Source organism: Trichoderma gamsii (assembly GCF_001481775.2).
Source record: "Trichoderma gamsii strain T6085 chromosome Unknown Scaffold_8.2, whole genome shotgun sequence".
Lineage (NCBI taxonomy): Eukaryota > Fungi > Ascomycota > Sordariomycetes > Hypocreales > Hypocreaceae > Trichoderma > Trichoderma gamsii.
This window is the reverse complement of record NW_020171345.1, coordinates 917,550-934,457: the sequence shown is the minus strand read 5'-3', so window position 1 is coordinate 934,457 and position 16,908 is coordinate 917,550. Positions and strand designations below refer to the sequence as shown.

The window sequence follows — 16,908 nt, the reverse complement described above, 5'->3', positions numbered from 1 at the left end:
CTGTATCTGGTTTCTGCAGAATATGCACTGCAGTGAGTGTGCATGCGTTAATGAGAGCGAGAGCATGCAGCCTCATCTGAAAAGGTACCTGGCTGCAGGGGGGGCATGAGGGGAAGGACGGGTCACTATTGTCTTCACCCGAGCAGTGTACCATCCTACCATTCAAAATAACCGGGCTTCAACAATCGGTGATAACCGTGGCGGGATTGCACTCAGCTGGTCAGGGCTCACCGCAGTTTTGGAGTCGTTGCAATCGTGTGTAACATGAGCAAAAAGTCGGGTTCCCTTATGCACAACGCCTTGCTTGATCATCACTGATGCAATCGCCGCTTGTATTCTATTCTCAGTACCCAATTGAAATCTGCACCTGCGATTTGCATTTACACCTAGCATACTGCGACAATTTGTCATAACCAAGCCCTCGGACTTCCTTTTGGAGCAGAGATACATGCAAGCGCTTGCTGGTTTCAGCTGATGGGCAGACACCCATGCAAGGATAGCCAAAGATGAAAAAAAAAAATGACAGCTCTTCACACCCAATGCATCGGACCACAGCTGCCCTTTTCTCACGCTTCTATCTCATGCAATAGACCCGGATGGCGCACTTCCCGTTTGGTCAAACAAAGCCGGCATTGATGATTCGAGATCCTGCGCGCCAGTCGGCACAATGGCCGAGGCAACCTCGCGGGCGAAATATCGTCCCTGGCTTACTATCCCGTAGGTCTCGAGCGATCTAGCCTTTGAATCTAGATACTTTCCGGACCCTAACGGCCACCATAATTGAATCAGTGAGCTGGCAAACGTTAGTTTATTAGTAGGCGTATACGAGTCTGCAACAGCAGGGGCTGTCGAGCGCCATTTATTTAGAATTCTAGGATTCCAAGGCGATGCCAGGGATAACTTCCATGTCCATTGCCTGCATGACGTTAGAAGTACGCGGCCAAGGACGACCTATCACGGTAGAGCGTGAACGCCAGCGATTGTAGTACAGGCCAATAGCCTGGCGTATGATCGCCCGCCTACTTTTGGCAGGCCAATACGTCAAGGATTGAGGCCGCTGGCCAGCCATGCGACATTCTTCGAGAAAGATTCATTTCCTTCTAGCGCGCCGCGAAGCATCCTTGTCCGATGTGTTCACTGCCTGGGCGAATAGAACACGGCTGATTACACAGGCATCCCTGGTTCAATCGCGAGCGGGCGGCCGAGAGTCTCTCTTTTTGGCCACTCATCTGTCCGGAGCAGACCATCCATGAAGGAGGCTTTCCTAATGGTCGATCTAGATGTCTTTTACGTGAAACGAACTCACCCGAATCAAGATTTGATAGCATTGCTTCGGCTCGCCTGAGAGCGAAAGATGTACATATGAGTGCTTTTTTATTGTTTTCTCTTCCTTAGCCTCTCTATCTGCTGCGCGTTCTCTTTTTCCGGCTAGCCACTAGGCTGGAACCAATCATTTGTTGTTTACCCAGTACGCCTTGCAGCTTGTTTATGTATTCCTATTCGCACGAATGTACATGAGTACGCGTGTGCCTGTCCTTTACTTCATTGCCTTGGATGGTATCCCGGGTGTTCATGACTCGTTGTCCAAAGCGGCCAGAGCTTGGTCCAACGTCTTGCCCGTTAGCCTATTGTTTTGTTAATTGGTGGTCAGCATTTGGCTTGCTCCTAACCCCCTAGGCGGGTGAGTTATGATAGGAGCTGTAGTGAGTGGGACCTACTTCTCGAACACGTCCTGGTACTTGGCCGCAGTCTCTTTGACGACGGCTTCGGGAAGCTCGACCTAGGACGAGGAGCGCCAACAGATTAGTCATATATGGGTACAACGAGGGGGAGGAGGAAGCGCGAGTCAAGACATGGAGTTTTCGGTACGGGATTACCATCGGGCTGTTTCACTCAATGCGGGGAGGGAGTGGTAGGGCTTGGTGAATTAGGTGCCCCGGAGGGGGCGTGTGCGACTTACATCCGGCTTGCCCTTGAGGCCATTGCTTGTGAGATAGTCCCGAACATACTGCTTGTCGTACGATGGGGCTTCGACGCCGGCTTTCCACTCGGCGGCATTCCAGAACCTTGAGCTGTCACTATTGAGGAGAGTCAGTATACATCTAGGACTTTTTGACAATTACGATAGGGCTTGGCACAGCCGGTGAGAGGATTCTTTGACCGGATTGACGTACGGGGTCAGGACTTCATCGACCTGTGAAACGTTAGTCCTATGTCTATGACTATTTTTTGGGGGAGATGATAGGAGTGGTCGCTCCTAAAAGTGGGGAGGCGCCTCACCAGAACAACTTCATCGGTTGCCTCGTCCAGGGCGAACTCGCTAAGGATTCATTGTTAGCGTATGAGGACGAACACCGAGATGTGATTCAGCACGTGAGGGACATTGCATCTCCAGGGATTGCGAGCTATGTAGCAGCACTACTTGCTGGGGCTGCCGCAATGGATATCCGTGCGTGCATAAAAGAGAGAGAGGCTAGGAGGTGACAAGTTACAACTCACAACTTGGTATCAGCCACAATGATGCCGCGTTCACGGGCGTAAGCGGCGGCGGCGCTGTACACCGAGAGACTCAGCTCTGCGATTCGAGCGGCGTACTTCTCGCCGACAATCTTGACGGCCTGCTCAGGGGAGATGTTCTCATCCTTCTCTCCAGCGGGGGCCTTGGTAGAAGGAGTGTACTGCTTTGGGCATTAGCTTGTGGCTTTTTCCTGTGCCTCGTATGGACATGAAGCGCCCTGCTGGTGGCGTCGAGCTGCGTGGCAGGGCATAGTAGACAGGAAGCTATGTGATTTGTGATACTCATAGATTGGGAGCAACAGGGGCAAAGAGACGTTAATTTGGGTGTGGTAGCACGGTAACTTACGATAGGCCCGTTCGGGAACGCGCCACATTTCTCTAGCCCAGCCGGCTGAGGGATGCCATGGACAGTGCCGTGGGCGACGCTGGAAGCCGTGACTTGTCAGCTCGTCTCTTCTTCTTCTTCTTTTGGTTGGGTCACATCGGGAGATGGCTGATTGCCGAAATTTGCGATCCCGGTACGAGATGCCAAGATGAGAGGGAGGTTGAAGGCTGGGTGTGGGTTCGCCCATCAACTTACTACTCGCTCCATGCGCTGCCGGTGATGTAGCCTCTCACAATAGCTTCCTAATGGAGCGAATATTAGAAATCTATCATTTCCTTTGGACAGCTTACAGAGCAGGGAAATGGGGGGCCTGGAAGCAAACCCGGCTTTTGGCTTACAATGGGGAACACCTTGAGCTTGCGGCAGGTCATGGTTCGTCCGCGCAGCAGGCTGCGTTCCTCAGGCGTCAACGGAGCTGAGGCCGGGGCCGACAGGGATAGCAGGTGGTGTTTCAGGCCGGGCACCTTCTGCTCGAGCACGGAGAACCAATGGGCCGAGATCTGGGTGAGGAGGAGGCCCTTTTGGGGCACGCCATTGGCGAGGACGACGTCGTAGGCTGAGATGCGGTCGGTGGCCGTGAAGAGGAGGGTGCTGGCGTCGAGGTCGAAGAGGTCGCGGACTTTGCCCTGGGAGAGCTTGGGGAGGGATTGGAGGGAGATGGAGGTGATTGCTTGGGGGGAGGACATGGTGGACTGGCTGTTGTCTGTCTGTCTTATATTTTAAGTTGAGATTTTTGCTTGGATGTGGGAGTATTGGATATTCCAACGGAGGAAAGTGAGGTAGTTGATGAGTGAGTGGATAGGTGAGCTGAGGTTGAGTGACTAAGAGTGTAAGTGGTGATAAATTTTGCGATGTGGGGACGTTGGGCGATCAGCTAGTCGCCGATTGTGGCGCTTGAACCAGAGCTCTATCCGCACGTGCAGGAGACTCTGCGCGATGGCTACGATAACAGCTCTTTGAAGCCTGCTGTTGGTTGTCTAACTGTAAAATCATTGAAATAGTAAAAGACGGAATATGGTATTGCTTTTGTGTTGGACAGTGTATCCCTTTGATCCAAGACAAATGGCTCTATGCTGCGTCATATGGAACCAGCGGAGCTTGGCCCGGCCGTGGGGATTCCGGTTCGGCATCTCCACTCCAGCGCCGTTTGATCTCGTTGCGTTGGTAAGCTGACATTGGCTGGGACTGATAAAGCTTTCGCTTGAGATGCGATCACAGAAATTCGCGAGCATTACTTTAGTTGCAACTGAACTGTGTTTCGTTATTTTGAATGCACTGTTCTTGCACCTTGTCGAGTTGGCGCAAATTCCACAGTCTGTGCTGTGGTTGTGCTCTAAGTAGTCTTAGTTGCCTATATTAACAGTGTTAACACTTCGCTGCGGTTGCTGACGAAGATATTGACCTCAGGCGCGAGACAATCTGGTAATATGCTACGCGCGGAATCATCTTGCAGTTATAATCCTGCGAAACCGGCTGAGCCATATCAATATCTGCACCGTTATCAAGCAACACTTGAACTAAATTATGATGTTCTAGCTCCAACGCTAATTGAATCGGCCTCCCACAGCTTACATCTGCGCGCCAAAGGCCAGGTAGATCTGACTCTTTCAGACCGTGAAAGCCAATGTTGACATCTGCACCATAAACGAGTAGTAACCGTACCAGATCCTTATCACCTACAATGACAGCTCTGACAAGAGGAGGCAAATATTCCACAGATTCATAGTCAACGTCCCAAGTCATATTCCATGTATCAAGCGGAATCCCCCCCTCATAATCACGAGACATGGGCGATAACTGTCGATCTGAGTCTTCAAAGTCGCATCTTACACCATTAGCAAGTAGAATGTCGATGATGGGGAGATCACGCTTGGTTATGGCATGACCAAGCGCTCTTGTGCAATGCACTCGATCTGTCTTTTGAATCAACATCTCAACAAGCTGATGGTTTCCTTGTCGCACTGCATATAATAACGCCGGCCCCGGTAAGCGCCCGCCATGCTTTGAAGTGAAATTAGCGTCAGCACCGTTTTCAAGGAATAGTTCCACTATATTGACATCTTCTAGCTCCGTAGCGTATTCCAATGGCGTCTTTCGAGGAGAAAAGTTGAGATCGAAGTTTAGATTAACGACATAATTTTTAAGAAGCTCCGGCACAAGATGAAAATATTTCATCTTCAGCACTTCATCGAGTGCACTCTGTTTTTGTGCTTCATCTGGCAGTTCATGAATGTTGGCATCGGAACTTTCATTTTTATCGGCTTCTTCATCTTGGTGCCCACTTAAAATAGCCTGTGAGGGCTTCGTGGGCGGCATGTGCTTCTGCTGTGGAGCGGCGATTAGTTCTTCGGCACTCGTGGAGCGATTAAAGAAATAGAACATTTGGTCTTTAACGCGCCAGACAAGCTCCCAATCTTCTTTTCTCTCGACGTCAACGTTACTAGGTTGAACTGTGGTGGGATGAGATTCTTTGGTAGCCGGCACAACTGCAGGTTGAACGGGTTCGGCGGTGAGTAGCAGGGCCGTAGGCCTTTCAGGTCTTTCCCACTCGAAATCTTTGAATTCCTCCATTAATCTAGCCTGTATTTCTTCCATTGTATGTTGTCTGCAATGCGCGAAGGACATAATCAGTTCAGGGGGGTTGAAGGCAGGCTCATACTCCCGTCGTAAAACTTTAGTCCAGTCGATATCGCCAAAGAAAGGATGAGATTTAATCTCAGAAGGCCCGTTTGATCCTAGTCGCTCATTGGGATTGCGGATCAGGAGCTTGGCAATTAGGTCTTGGGCATATGCTGGTAATAAATTATTCATCTCGAGAGGTTTGGAGAGAATATTGCGGCGTCTCTCTTGCACATCCTCACTATAAAATGGAGGTAGCCCTGTTAACATCTCATATAGGAGAGCACCCAATGTCCACCATTTTGATGCTGTGGTAGTAGTACTTGTAGATTCATTGTCGGAAAGTAGTTCAGGAGCTATGCAGTCTTCGGTAATGTCTGACTTAACCTTCGAATAACCTATGTTCAAATGGAGAAGATGGGGATCGCAGAGAACAACATGGCCAATAGAATCCAGAAATAAATCGCTTGGATTAAGACTATAGGAAGGTTCTTGAGCGTGCAGACACTCGAGTGCAACTAGAATTTCTGCAGCATAAAATCTTGCTCTATCAATCTGAAAATGCCGCGCCATTTGCAGATGATAGAGAAGGTATCCACCAGATATAAACGGCCAAAACAAACATAATTTTCTTTCTGCTTGTGCTGCGAATTTGAGGGGCGCAATGAAAGGATTGTTATTAACTGGTGAAATGAGTGCCTGTACTACATCGCCGTGCGAGAAGTCAACAGACTTCTGAATATTGATAGATGCGTAACAGCCGCGGCTGTCCCACTTCCAAACCCGGCTAATAGAATCAGTCCAGCGATCTCTATAGCATTTGGCTGGTTTCGTAGTCCGAATTTGCAATGTCTTATTCTTGGCGTATTCAACCTTGACATGCAATTCTCCAGTGCCCAGTTGTAGCCACTTCGTTTGAGATGTAGATTCGGGCTCAAAAACAGGAGTAATTGTTGCCGCACCGAGGAATATATGCTGGTTTCCAGAGCGAGCGTGCAGATGCTTTATGTAGAGTCGTATCGTCAAGTCGCTGGCTCTGAAGACATCAAACTTCTGCTTCCCCGGCAAGATACTGCCTCTTTCTTTGTTCCAAACGGGGCTTTCGGTTGTTCCCGAAACAGCTTTGATGTGAATTTGGGAATTGTCAAACTCTAGCACTGCATGTGGCAACTTTTGATAATTGGCATTTTGAAGTATAGAGTCTCTGGCTTGAGTTTTGGCAGCCGTCCCTGGTAAAAGATTCGGCTCATACTCTTCATATTCGGACGGAGCCGTAAAGCCAAGACCTTCATAGATTGTCACTGACAGTATACCGGGCCCGTGAAAGTTCTGCGACTCGATTGGAATGATCTCAGGTGCTTTCCAGTTACACATTAGCTGGAGTTACGAGTCGATAGCGGCACATACTGTATGGATTGTCGTCGTAGAGGATGAGGCCTTCTGATTTGGTCTTTGCCGAATCAGCCTTCTCTAACGACGCATCAAACGAATCAACGTTAGGCATCTTGCAAATATCCAGGGTAGAGTCACTTCAAGATGAAAAACGTTTGGCATAGTAGTATAAAAAGGGTAGAGATTGTTTATATAGTAGGTCGATTTAATGACGCCACTTACCCCACATTGGCGATTAGTAATATTTACGAGGCGAGGTCTACGTATGTGTACAAAGGAGCCATGAAGGGAACTACCCATGATAAGCCCCATACGCTCACTCTACATACAGGCGGGATAGTCTGTCTGGATGCTGTAAGATCTTCGTCGGATAACATCTCAGCTCATGAGTCATTGGATACCGAAGAGTAAGAATGATATAATTCTACGCGTGCGCTTAGCTCATCTGGCAGATATCAGCTGCTTCTAATAACTATCTTATATCTTCTTACCTACATGTGAATTTGCTGTGAATTTGCTAGACTTGACAACTGGCTACAGGCTGGGCCTGGATATTAGGCCATAGCCGGATATTTGGCTATAAAAGGCCTCACTCTAGCAACATCTGCTATAAACAATTTCCTGAACTGAATTATCAACATTTGAGTTTAGCACTGGGCTTTGGATTGCTGAAGCTGATTGAACAAAGTATAACGTCTTTGAGTTTACGAGCCAATTCTACTTTGGCCAAACTCTTGAGCTTGGATTTAATTCATCAAGTTAACTGTATTCGTAGCAGGATAGCACTTCGTGGCAAAAGTAAATTCGTAGGTTCTCAAAAAGCAATGAGCCGGACAAATTGCAAAAACAGGTTTTAATCTCGTGTGAAAAATTAACGTTCTTCACTGAAATTGTACATAACTACCCGTATGTATGTTGGCCTACTCAACTGCATACCTTTTCTCATTGCCAAATTTCTAAGATGGATCAGGCTTGGTCCAGTCCTGCGGAGTATATTTGTACGATCGGTCAGTATTGTTTCCATAAACAATCTGCAGCGTCCGCAGCTTTTGACTTGTTAGAGGGGGCACAGGTGGCGCCGCTGCGATCGAAGAATTCGAATTAGGTGACCTCTTTCTGACAGGAAACTCGTCACCTTGTCCTTGGCAGGACAGGCTTGGGCCTCCAGCAGATTTGACGGCGCGCTCCACACAACCTGCTTTAAGGACGACTGGAAGGTCGAAATACACGTACGCCGCGTCTGTCGACGTGGCATCATTCCATGTCCAAAATGTGAGGGCACCACAGCCATCTTCCTGCTTATGAAGTGCGGCTCCTCCGTCCGTTGACCAACCGGCAATGTTGAAAATTTCGAATTGGAAAGCAACGAAATCCTCATCTTGGGGGTTAAAAAAATAAACAGTTAGTGTATTGGACGGCTCAAGAAAGCAGGAACATCAAACACAAAGATACAAGAAAAGATAAAAAGAAACAGAGGGCCGGCATATTTGCCTCAAATATGTAAGTGGTCTATTTTACTTACCCCAAAAATAGCAATCGGCCGTTGGTGTTGGGGGCGGAGGTGGAGCTGTTGATGTAGAAGATGGGGGGGCTTGGGTGGTGGTGGTGGTGGTGGTAGTAGTGACGCCAAATGGGTCGCCGGGGTTTTCTGTATTCCACATTGAGATCATGAGAGATCCAAGAGACTATAAAAAGTACTAGGGTTAGACATATGTTGCATTGAAGAAGTTTAGATGATAAAGAAAGGGCTGATAACGCGGCCATGAACTGCCAGTCCCCGTATCGGAGGGCCTCAATGCCAAATAGAGAATGAGAAGGTGCTACTTACAGCAACATCCGATGATGCGAGGACACCCGTAGGAAACGCGTCGCCTGAGACAACCTCCTCGAGAACAGTTGTGATAGCTGTCTCGGTCGTGGTTGTGGTAGATGTGTTGTCATCGTCATCGCCGTCGTCGCCACCATCGCCATCCGGATTGCCAAAGACACCCGGTGGGCAAAATGGACAGTCTGGATCGCAGAATAACTCACCTATTATTTATGTTGTTATTAGTCTATGGAAATGACTTCGATTGGTCAACAGTTTCGAGAAGTCTCAACTTACAGGTTTTACCACACCCATCGCAGCCCGGCGTGGAGGTAGGTCCAGGCGTGTCACCCGACTTCCATGAGGTGGTGCGCGTATTTAACTCTGGGTCTTTGGTCGTTTGTGTCTGCGTGGGATGGGGATTTGGTGTGACAGTAATCGTCTTTGGAGACAAGGTGATGCCGCCGATAATTGTTGTGGTGCCTCCTATCGTTTCGGTCTCCGGGGGTAATACTTCAGTTTGATCTCCCCAGATAAAGACTCCTCCCAGGCTGGTAGATGTAGCAGTTGCGCTGATAATAGACGTTGTGGCATTAATAACCCTAGATATTGTTAGAACCGCAGAAAATCATCTCACAAAGGCCCCTTGGTTATCCCAAAGCGATTGCATAAGGGTGAATTATGACTTACGGCGTAACAGTCACCGGAAAGGTTCTGGCTGCACGGAACTCGTCAGATAAATGACGCCATTTGTTGAACTCGAGTCGAGAGATACTCCCCAGATGGGAATCTCTGTAGTAGTAACTAGTGATATGACAAATCAATACGCAGAATTCACATGGAAAGTTGTTTAACATCAGAAACAGGCCAATTCTCACCTGGGGGTATTGTTATTACAGTGGGGATTGGAACGTAATAATACCACGGATATGTTGACGTCGCACCATTTGACAAAGTGCTTGTCAACGTTGTCAAGTAAGAGTATGAGACGGTTGTAGTCCATGGCGGAAACGTGATGGTGGTAGGAGTAGCTAGAGGTTTAGGCGGCCAGATGAGTGTTACACCTGGCAGAGCAGTGATTTCGGCAGACGCAGAGCTCCAGATGCCAGGGTCAATATAAACGATGTTGTCTCCCGATCCCGATGACCCTGATGAACTTGACCCAGAATCTGAACCAAACTCAACTTGCAAGTCAACTGCCCAGTCAGAAGATCCGAGGAAGCTAAGGGCACCATAAATAACTTCGCGAGTCTGCTTGTTGGTATCATTCATGTAGGCGGCCCATTGCGTATTGTTATACACCAAGATATTAGAGTATGAATCTTGGTCCCAGTACTGCTCAGCCGTGGGATTCTCTGTAATTACCAGATTCAGCTCGTAATTAGCAAGATAGCCGGCTGTATTTGTGCATTGACCTGCAAGAGCGCCGGAATCCGGCCCCATATAAGGGCACATTTCCGTCCAACAACCGGGAGTGATCATGCCAAAGGAGCGAGCGTAGCTCGAGACACCCACGACGACTTTATTGGAAGCAACACCGGCTTTGGTAATCATGGATAAAGCATTTACCGTTTCGGTCATGTTTACATGCGAACGCAAACAATCCCCAGCGGGACATCCCGTATCAGAGTAGGCCCTTCCATAATCCCACTGCCCGTGGAGATCATACGTCATATACACGATGTAGTCCACAACGGTACTCAACGCCATAATTGGAAAATGTTGCAGGTACCAGTATGACGCAGGAGCTGTAATTGAAATGGTTTTACCGAAAGCCAGCAAGGCAAAACTCTGTTTCAATTCGTCAAGAAGTAGAAACAGCCCAGTGCTGTCGTCATCAGTGCCTGCCGGGATGCCTGGAATGTCAGGTTCATCAAGATATTCCCAGTCAATGTCCACACCATCTAAATCATTGTCGTTTACAAAGTTGACGATGTTGCTGATAAGTGCAGAGCGACTTGATTCAGAAGCAACGGCGTTCCGAAAGATCATGTAGGTGCTAGGATCTGTGGAGAAAGCCCAGCCGCCAAAGGATAAGATTTTCTTTACTCCTCTGAGGTCTTGAAAAAATGGGAATTCCGGATCAATTGTGCTCATGTTGATAGTCCAATCTGGATTGATGCCGGCAAAACCAAAATGTACATGGGTGTAGGCCGAAGTATTCAGGTGTTGAAGACCCGCGTTTAAACAAGGCCTTTGCCAGTTAAACCCTTCCCAGTATGCGATTTTAAATTGTTCTGATGGTGCACTTGAGGATATTTGCTATATTTGCTATATTTGCTATATTTGCTATATTTGCTATATTTGCTAAATTTGCTAAATTTGCTAGATTTGCTAGATTTGCTAGATGATATGCCCAGATCTAGCTACATGTGCTTGACTCAATTAGATGGGCTTGATCATCTTGTCCCTGGAAACACCCTACTAAGCAAAAAGTGGACGTCATATGCAAAAGCCTAAATTGCCAGATATAGATAGAATAGCAACACGCCATGATTCAAATTAATTTACCTATGTATGGCTAGATGCACTCCCAGGTACAATCATAGTAAATTACCGCATGATTTGTTATTCTGTAAACAATAGTAAAATCGATCGATTTAGGTCGTCGTATCTCACATTCTTGCCAAGGAGTGGCCGTCCATATCCATGTCCAAGCCATATCAGATATCCCAGTAGCACTACCGATGTTAATAAGCACTCAGTAGGTTTGCATTGTTATGACACGTATTCTCCATATATACGACGATACTATTTTTCTGGATAAAACAAGTTTTCGAATTGGACGCTCTTCAAGATTTCCTGGTCATTTTTCATAATGTTCAGACCTACAACACGACTATGCGTGATTGAACATAAGATTAGTAGAATTCGATAGTATAGAAGGCTCGCTAAGCTTTGTAGTGTTTTTCTACGTATGGTAAAAAGGAGTAGGGTCATCGCTTCGCCTGGCATTGGCATTACAGATCGTCACATAAGCAGTACTATGCATTTAGCATCGTCAAATATGTACTCTTTCCAATATTATTACGTACCTCTGGTCAGCGGTGTAGCTCTCTTGAATATCCAGGAGTAGAAAGATCAGCTCTATACCTGGAAATTCACTTGGAATTATTTCAGATTAAGATCGGCGAGCTGCCTTGTTGAGTAAGTAGCTTTCCGAATACATAGATTCCTGACGTCACGAATATTGGTCCTAGCTTACTTGCTCTCTCGTGTAAACGTTAGTAATAACCTTACAAGTAAGTATTAAGCTTGCGAGAGCTGGGGTTGGCTATATAGGGATCTTGGCGTCAGCACTAGAATTCTACAGCTCGAAGACAACGATATAGTCGGAAGATAGTATTTAGCCGAGTCCAACAGTATTCTCAATTGAGATAAAGTAGGAAATTTAATCTGGTAGGATATCACTGAATACGAGGTTTCGCCGTCATATCTTGATTCTGCATGGAAAGCTCCTGGTTCTTCGGTTTGGGGTCATTGGCTAAGTTGACCACATCAAGAACTTCGAATAGATATATAAATCATCTCATCCCCTCATTCAATCTTATCCTAGTACAATAGCATCGAACAAAGACAATCGATATCTTCTAATCATATTCTTCACTTCTTCACGAATCAAATATGCTCGTCCTTCAAGCCATTACGTCCGCTCTCCTCTTTGTCGGAGCAGCTTCAGCTTCCGCTATCGATTTCTCCAAGAGAGACGAAGCCGTGAGCCTTGCAAAGAGAGACCAGAAGCTCACTGTTTCTCACTGCACCGGATGTATCGCCGGCCCTGGAGGGGGTTCCAGCTGCGTCAACAACTGGTATGTCCATTGGGGTGATGACCAGCTCGGTTCATGGTAAGTTTATGGTCCATAGGCATGAACTGTTATATCCTATCTGCTTGTACAAAGGGGGAAGAAACTGTACTAATTGAGAGATTGTAGCAACGACAGTAGCTTCCTGTACGACGATTCATCCTGTACTGGCCAAATGCCTACGCCGTCCGGTACTGGTGACTTCTCAGCCAGCAACTGTGGCGCAGGACAAGATCAAGTGTTTGCAACTGTAAATGCTGGCGGGAACACCTACACTTGCTATAAAGCTGCTGGTGATTTTAGCAACTTTTGTGGCGAAAACTATGCGTGCGATGTTTATGCGAGCTGCTACGGCCCATAAATGAATGTGGATGTGGATATTGCTTTAGCCAGATGAGGAGACTTTGTATTTATGACCTTCTTACTATTCACGGTAGAAGGAAAATAAGCAGTATATGGAACAGGGATCCATGTCTGATTCGTCTACGCATGTATATGATGTGCACATGTAACTTAGCTTACATCAACCAAGTTTTCAAGTTATAAGATTTTACAGTTTTAAAGGGAAGAGCCATCCAGCTCCCGAATTCGATTGTCTAACATTCTAATTGTAGCTATAATAGGTAATTAGTCTACATGTAAGTTAACTATATATATTTAGAGTAATAGCATTCATAGTGTTGGCAACAGTAGAAGCAGTAGCCTTTGCTATATTGAGGTAAAGTGCTGGATATTGTGACTAGTGTGATAGATAATTTTCCCAAATCATATTGCAAGTATGTAATACAAGGATACCGACGACTTGCAATGAGAAAGGCTCAATCGATGGGCATTAAGATCTAGTTTCACTTCTCTCGGCGAGTGGAAGCTCAAGCCGCTGAAGAATTCCACAACCACCTGCAGCTCAATTTTCTTGTATGGCGGAGCTAAAACCGTTGGTATGGTGAAATTGTAAGTAGTAAGATACTTCGTGCTCTTTGTCAAAGCATCGGCTGCGGCTGCAGTTAACTTTCTATTATTGGCCCCTGGCAGCATGTAACCCTTTTTGATCTCTGGTAAGCGACAAAGGCGTATTACTACAATACAAGTGCGTATTATCAAGGTACTTGGAAGCCTATGCAGCTTATTTTTGAAGAAATTGAGAACTAACAAGCGAGGTACTTGCGGACTTTCAGCTGCGGACCTGGTCAAAGAAGCTGGCGATGCTGCTAGGCTACGCACAACAACCAGCGGAGTTTCAGGGCAATTGTACGCAAAAAACTGATTTGCAATCATGTGGAGCAGACTTGTCCGATCTCATTTATAAAGTGCGGAATCCTTCAACGGAGATCAATTGGCTAGCCAATAGCAGAACATTTTGTTATTGCCTATTTGTTGCTAGTGCAAGCTTGTGGCCTCTAGTTGCTTTATTTCTGTAGCCTGGAGTCTTCTGTGTAGGAAGCCAAGCCATATAGACTAGGTACGCGTAGTTACGACGCTGGTTGGCAATACTTACACACCTCATACGTCAACTCTGTTTCCCTCAATCGCCTTATAAAATCCTCTGTCGCAGTTCATACAGAAGCAATGCGCTGGCTATTCAGTCCATTATCTACAAATTCTTACATCATTGCATTTAGTTGAAGCACTTTTTCTTATTTAAGCTTGGCTGGACTCTCATTCCTCTCTCCAACGCCATGGGCCAACCACGTATTCCTCCAACGCCTGCCGAGACCAATCTCAGTGGCAAGACCATCATCATCACAGGCGGCAATGCTGGTTTGGGGTATGAAGCAGCAAGACAATACCTTACTCTGGGTGCAAATCGTTTGATCCTTGCTTGTCGCTCTGTTGCCAAGGGTGAGGTGGCTGCTGCTTCTCTGCGTGCAGATCCCACTGTCAAAAGGTCAAATCCCGATGCTTCAATCGAAGTGTTTGAGCTCGATCTCGACGACTATCAATCTGGGCTTCGCTTTTCCAACAAGGTGAAAAATGAAGTCAAAGAGCTCGATATCCTTCTGAACAATGGCGGGCAAGTTGCATTGGACTACACAAAAAGCAAAAGTAATCACGAGCGAAATATGCAAGGTAAAGGAAATAGAAGCCATGACCGAACTGTTCTATCAATTACTAATTATTATGTTCGCGAATCAAGTAAACTGCTATACTCATCTTCTCATCTCCCTCGAGTTATTTCCGCTCTTACGTTCTACTGCCGCGATTCGAGGGTTGCCGTCACGCATTACATTCACGGGTTCCGGAACTCAGATTACGCAAAATACTTTGACCAAGAAGCCCATCTCACCTGACAGCACTGTTCTCGGCCATTTCGATGATGAAGCCAACTACAATAAATATTTCCGCTACGCTGATACCAAAACTGTTGTCAACGCTTACGTTCGGCGCTTGGCTGCCTTGGCGCCCTCTGAAGTCATTGCCAACAACCCCTGCCCCGGGCTTGTGCAAACGGGCTTTGACAAGAATCTTCCCTTCTATCTCCGGCTCCCTATGGTGCTTGTTCGTAAGGCCATGGGCCGTACGGTAGAGGAGGGCGCTCGAACATTGGTCTATGCTTCTGCCGTTGCGGGACCCGAGATCAATGGCAAGTTTCTGCAGCATAATAAGGTCGATCCGTGAGTGTGACAAGAAGCTCTCCTAGCCAAGTGATTGTTTACTGACCATATCCACCAGAGGTGCTGCATTTCTTAATGAGCCTGAAGGAGAAACTTTTATGAATAAGCTCTGGAAAGAAAGTGTGCAAGACATTGCCGCTGTAGACCCCAGTCTGAGTTCTTATGCTTGAACCGACTACTTGAACCCGGAAATGGTGTGTGTAATGGATTGAGATATATTACGTATGAGGAAATACCATGGTAGAAGGAGAACCAAGAATTAGCAGTGGAGAACTCTGTATAACAGGCCCATGCTAAGGCCGCTTCCGCTTTTGGTTTACTTTCAAAGCTCATACCTTGCCCGTTTCTCCTTTGCCTGCTCTTTCTTCTCTTCTTCTACGCTTTTTCTATGTTACACATACGGATAGAAACAATTACAGACGCTTTAATATTTGAATAGCGTGACTACACAGAGTCTTTAGTTTCTTCACACCTCTTTCTAAATCTTCAAAAGACCAAATACGAGGGAGCCAATCACGACCCATGCTATGTAAAACAAGATAAGCAAGAAATCTTTATCGCTTTATTGCACATTGTACGCTACATAGCCAAAGTCCATAGTTAAGGCTGGCATGATAACATGGATATCTCAGTGCAGGCCCTTTAAAATCTCTACCATAATTGTTGGTAGTTGTACTGTTGTTGCCATGATGAATCCCGGCCACATTACCAGTGTTGTGAGGTGCCGAAACATTGACGTAGGTACCGCTCTCATCAGACGCATTTTTGAGCTTTTTCCACCGCATCCTTTAACCACGGGTAGCAATCTCGTTGAGGTCTTCTAGTTTCGGTCGGCTCATGTCTTTACATTCCTCGTTGCTTAGATCACGATGTTGCTGCTTCTGATCTTCAGGGGAGAAATCCTCTAGATTTGAAATGAGTCAAGACATGGCTGTCACAAACGAGTCAAACTTTTCTTTCTTGTAACAAGCTCAATTTTCGCTGTCAGTCACCTTCATGAGTTGAGTTTCTCGCTGGCGAAGAGACGCTCGAAATCTCTGGCGGATCCTATTCATGCCACGGGATAGATGCAAGTCCGCATCAAGTATCTGCCTGCTGTTCGCATCGATGGAAGGGTCGTCTCTCCCGGCCTCACGGTGGGCCCGTTCAAGAGTATCTCCGATCGTTTCAAGAATGTCTTTGATTCTACTCTTGTACCCATCTTTAGCTACGGCCTCATGTGGTGCATCCAGATATCTTTGTGCGCCAGCTCTGTCGCCGGTAATTCTAGCAATCTGACCCCAACGAGAGAGACGAAGCTGCAAAACATCGAGTTTTGACTGGTTCATTGCGAAATCCTTTTCAAATCCCCGAGCTTGCGGGGGCAAGTTGAGAGAGTGGAAGCGACTACTCGAGCAGGGCTCGCAGATTTCTCGACCATCGTCCTTAGTTGTGAGTCGCTTCTTCCAACTTGGCTTGCTTAGATCTGATGGACGGCGACGTTGGTGCATCTCAAGAAGCAATTAAGCTTCTTGTCAGTGAGGCTAGTCTGTCTTCTGTCAAAGATGTGTCGGATCGACATATTCTTACTGTTCTAACCAGCGGGCCAAGTAGAGGCTTATGGACTACAGAGGTCAACCCACTCTTTCAACTCATAACTCACTCACATGTTGTCGACTCTGCCCTCTTGGAGCAATTGGTTGCAGCAATGTTCAACTTTCTTCTCGGGGTAGGCGGCGCTCGTATTACGAGGCTCTTTAACTATGTAACCCAGCTGGTACAATACTGGCCAGC

General features: G+C 46.8%; 5 protein-coding genes across 5 annotated transcripts; 2 read left to right on the top strand and 3 right to left on the bottom strand.

Annotated features, from left to right (window-relative positions):
* Window positions 1-1,570: 1,570 nt before the first annotated feature.
* Window positions 1,571-3,588, bottom strand: TGAM01_v203249 (adenine-3A; the record flags this gene model as incomplete). Its single annotated transcript, XM_018803993.1, has 9 exons — window positions 1,571-1,625; window positions 1,719-1,780; window positions 1,961-2,078; window positions 2,175-2,194; window positions 2,281-2,320; window positions 2,500-2,678; window positions 2,864-2,942; window positions 3,098-3,144; window positions 3,241-3,588. 9 exons carry the CDS (start codon window positions 3,586-3,588, stop codon window positions 1,571-1,573), a joined length of 948 nt encoding a protein of 315 aa, XP_018662731.1.
* Window positions 3,589-7,869: 4,281 nt separating this feature from the next.
* Window positions 7,870-10,817, bottom strand: TGAM01_v203248 (glycosylhydrolase family 18-8; the record flags this gene model as incomplete). The annotated part of the gene is made up of 5 exons (XM_024549164.1): window positions 7,870-8,291; window positions 8,436-8,598; window positions 8,742-8,944; window positions 9,018-9,322; window positions 9,643-10,817. The coding sequence occupies 5 exons, from the start codon at window positions 10,815-10,817 to the stop codon at window positions 7,870-7,872; spliced, it is 2,268 nt and encodes a 755-aa protein (XP_024406142.1).
* Window positions 10,818-12,344: 1,527 nt separating this feature from the next.
* On the top strand, window positions 12,345-12,884 carry TGAM01_v203247 (hypothetical protein; the record flags this gene model as incomplete). The annotated part of the gene is made up of 2 exons (XM_018803995.1): window positions 12,345-12,565; window positions 12,653-12,884. The coding sequence occupies 2 exons, from the start codon at window positions 12,345-12,347 to the stop codon at window positions 12,882-12,884; spliced, it is 453 nt and encodes a 150-aa protein (XP_018662733.1).
* Window positions 12,885-14,199: 1,315 nt separating this feature from the next.
* On the top strand, window positions 14,200-15,305 carry TGAM01_v203246 (hypothetical protein; the record flags this gene model as incomplete). Its single annotated transcript, XM_018803996.1, has 3 exons — window positions 14,200-14,590; window positions 14,658-15,135; window positions 15,194-15,305. 3 exons carry the CDS (start codon window positions 14,200-14,202, stop codon window positions 15,303-15,305), a joined length of 981 nt encoding a protein of 326 aa, XP_018662734.1.
* Window positions 15,306-16,106: 801 nt separating this feature from the next.
* Window positions 16,107-16,625, bottom strand: TGAM01_v203245 (hypothetical protein; the record flags this gene model as incomplete). Its single annotated transcript, XM_018803997.1, has 1 exon — window positions 16,107-16,625. One exon carries the CDS (start codon window positions 16,623-16,625, stop codon window positions 16,107-16,109), a length of 519 nt encoding a protein of 172 aa, XP_018662735.1.
* Window positions 16,626-16,908: the final 283 nt, after the last annotated feature.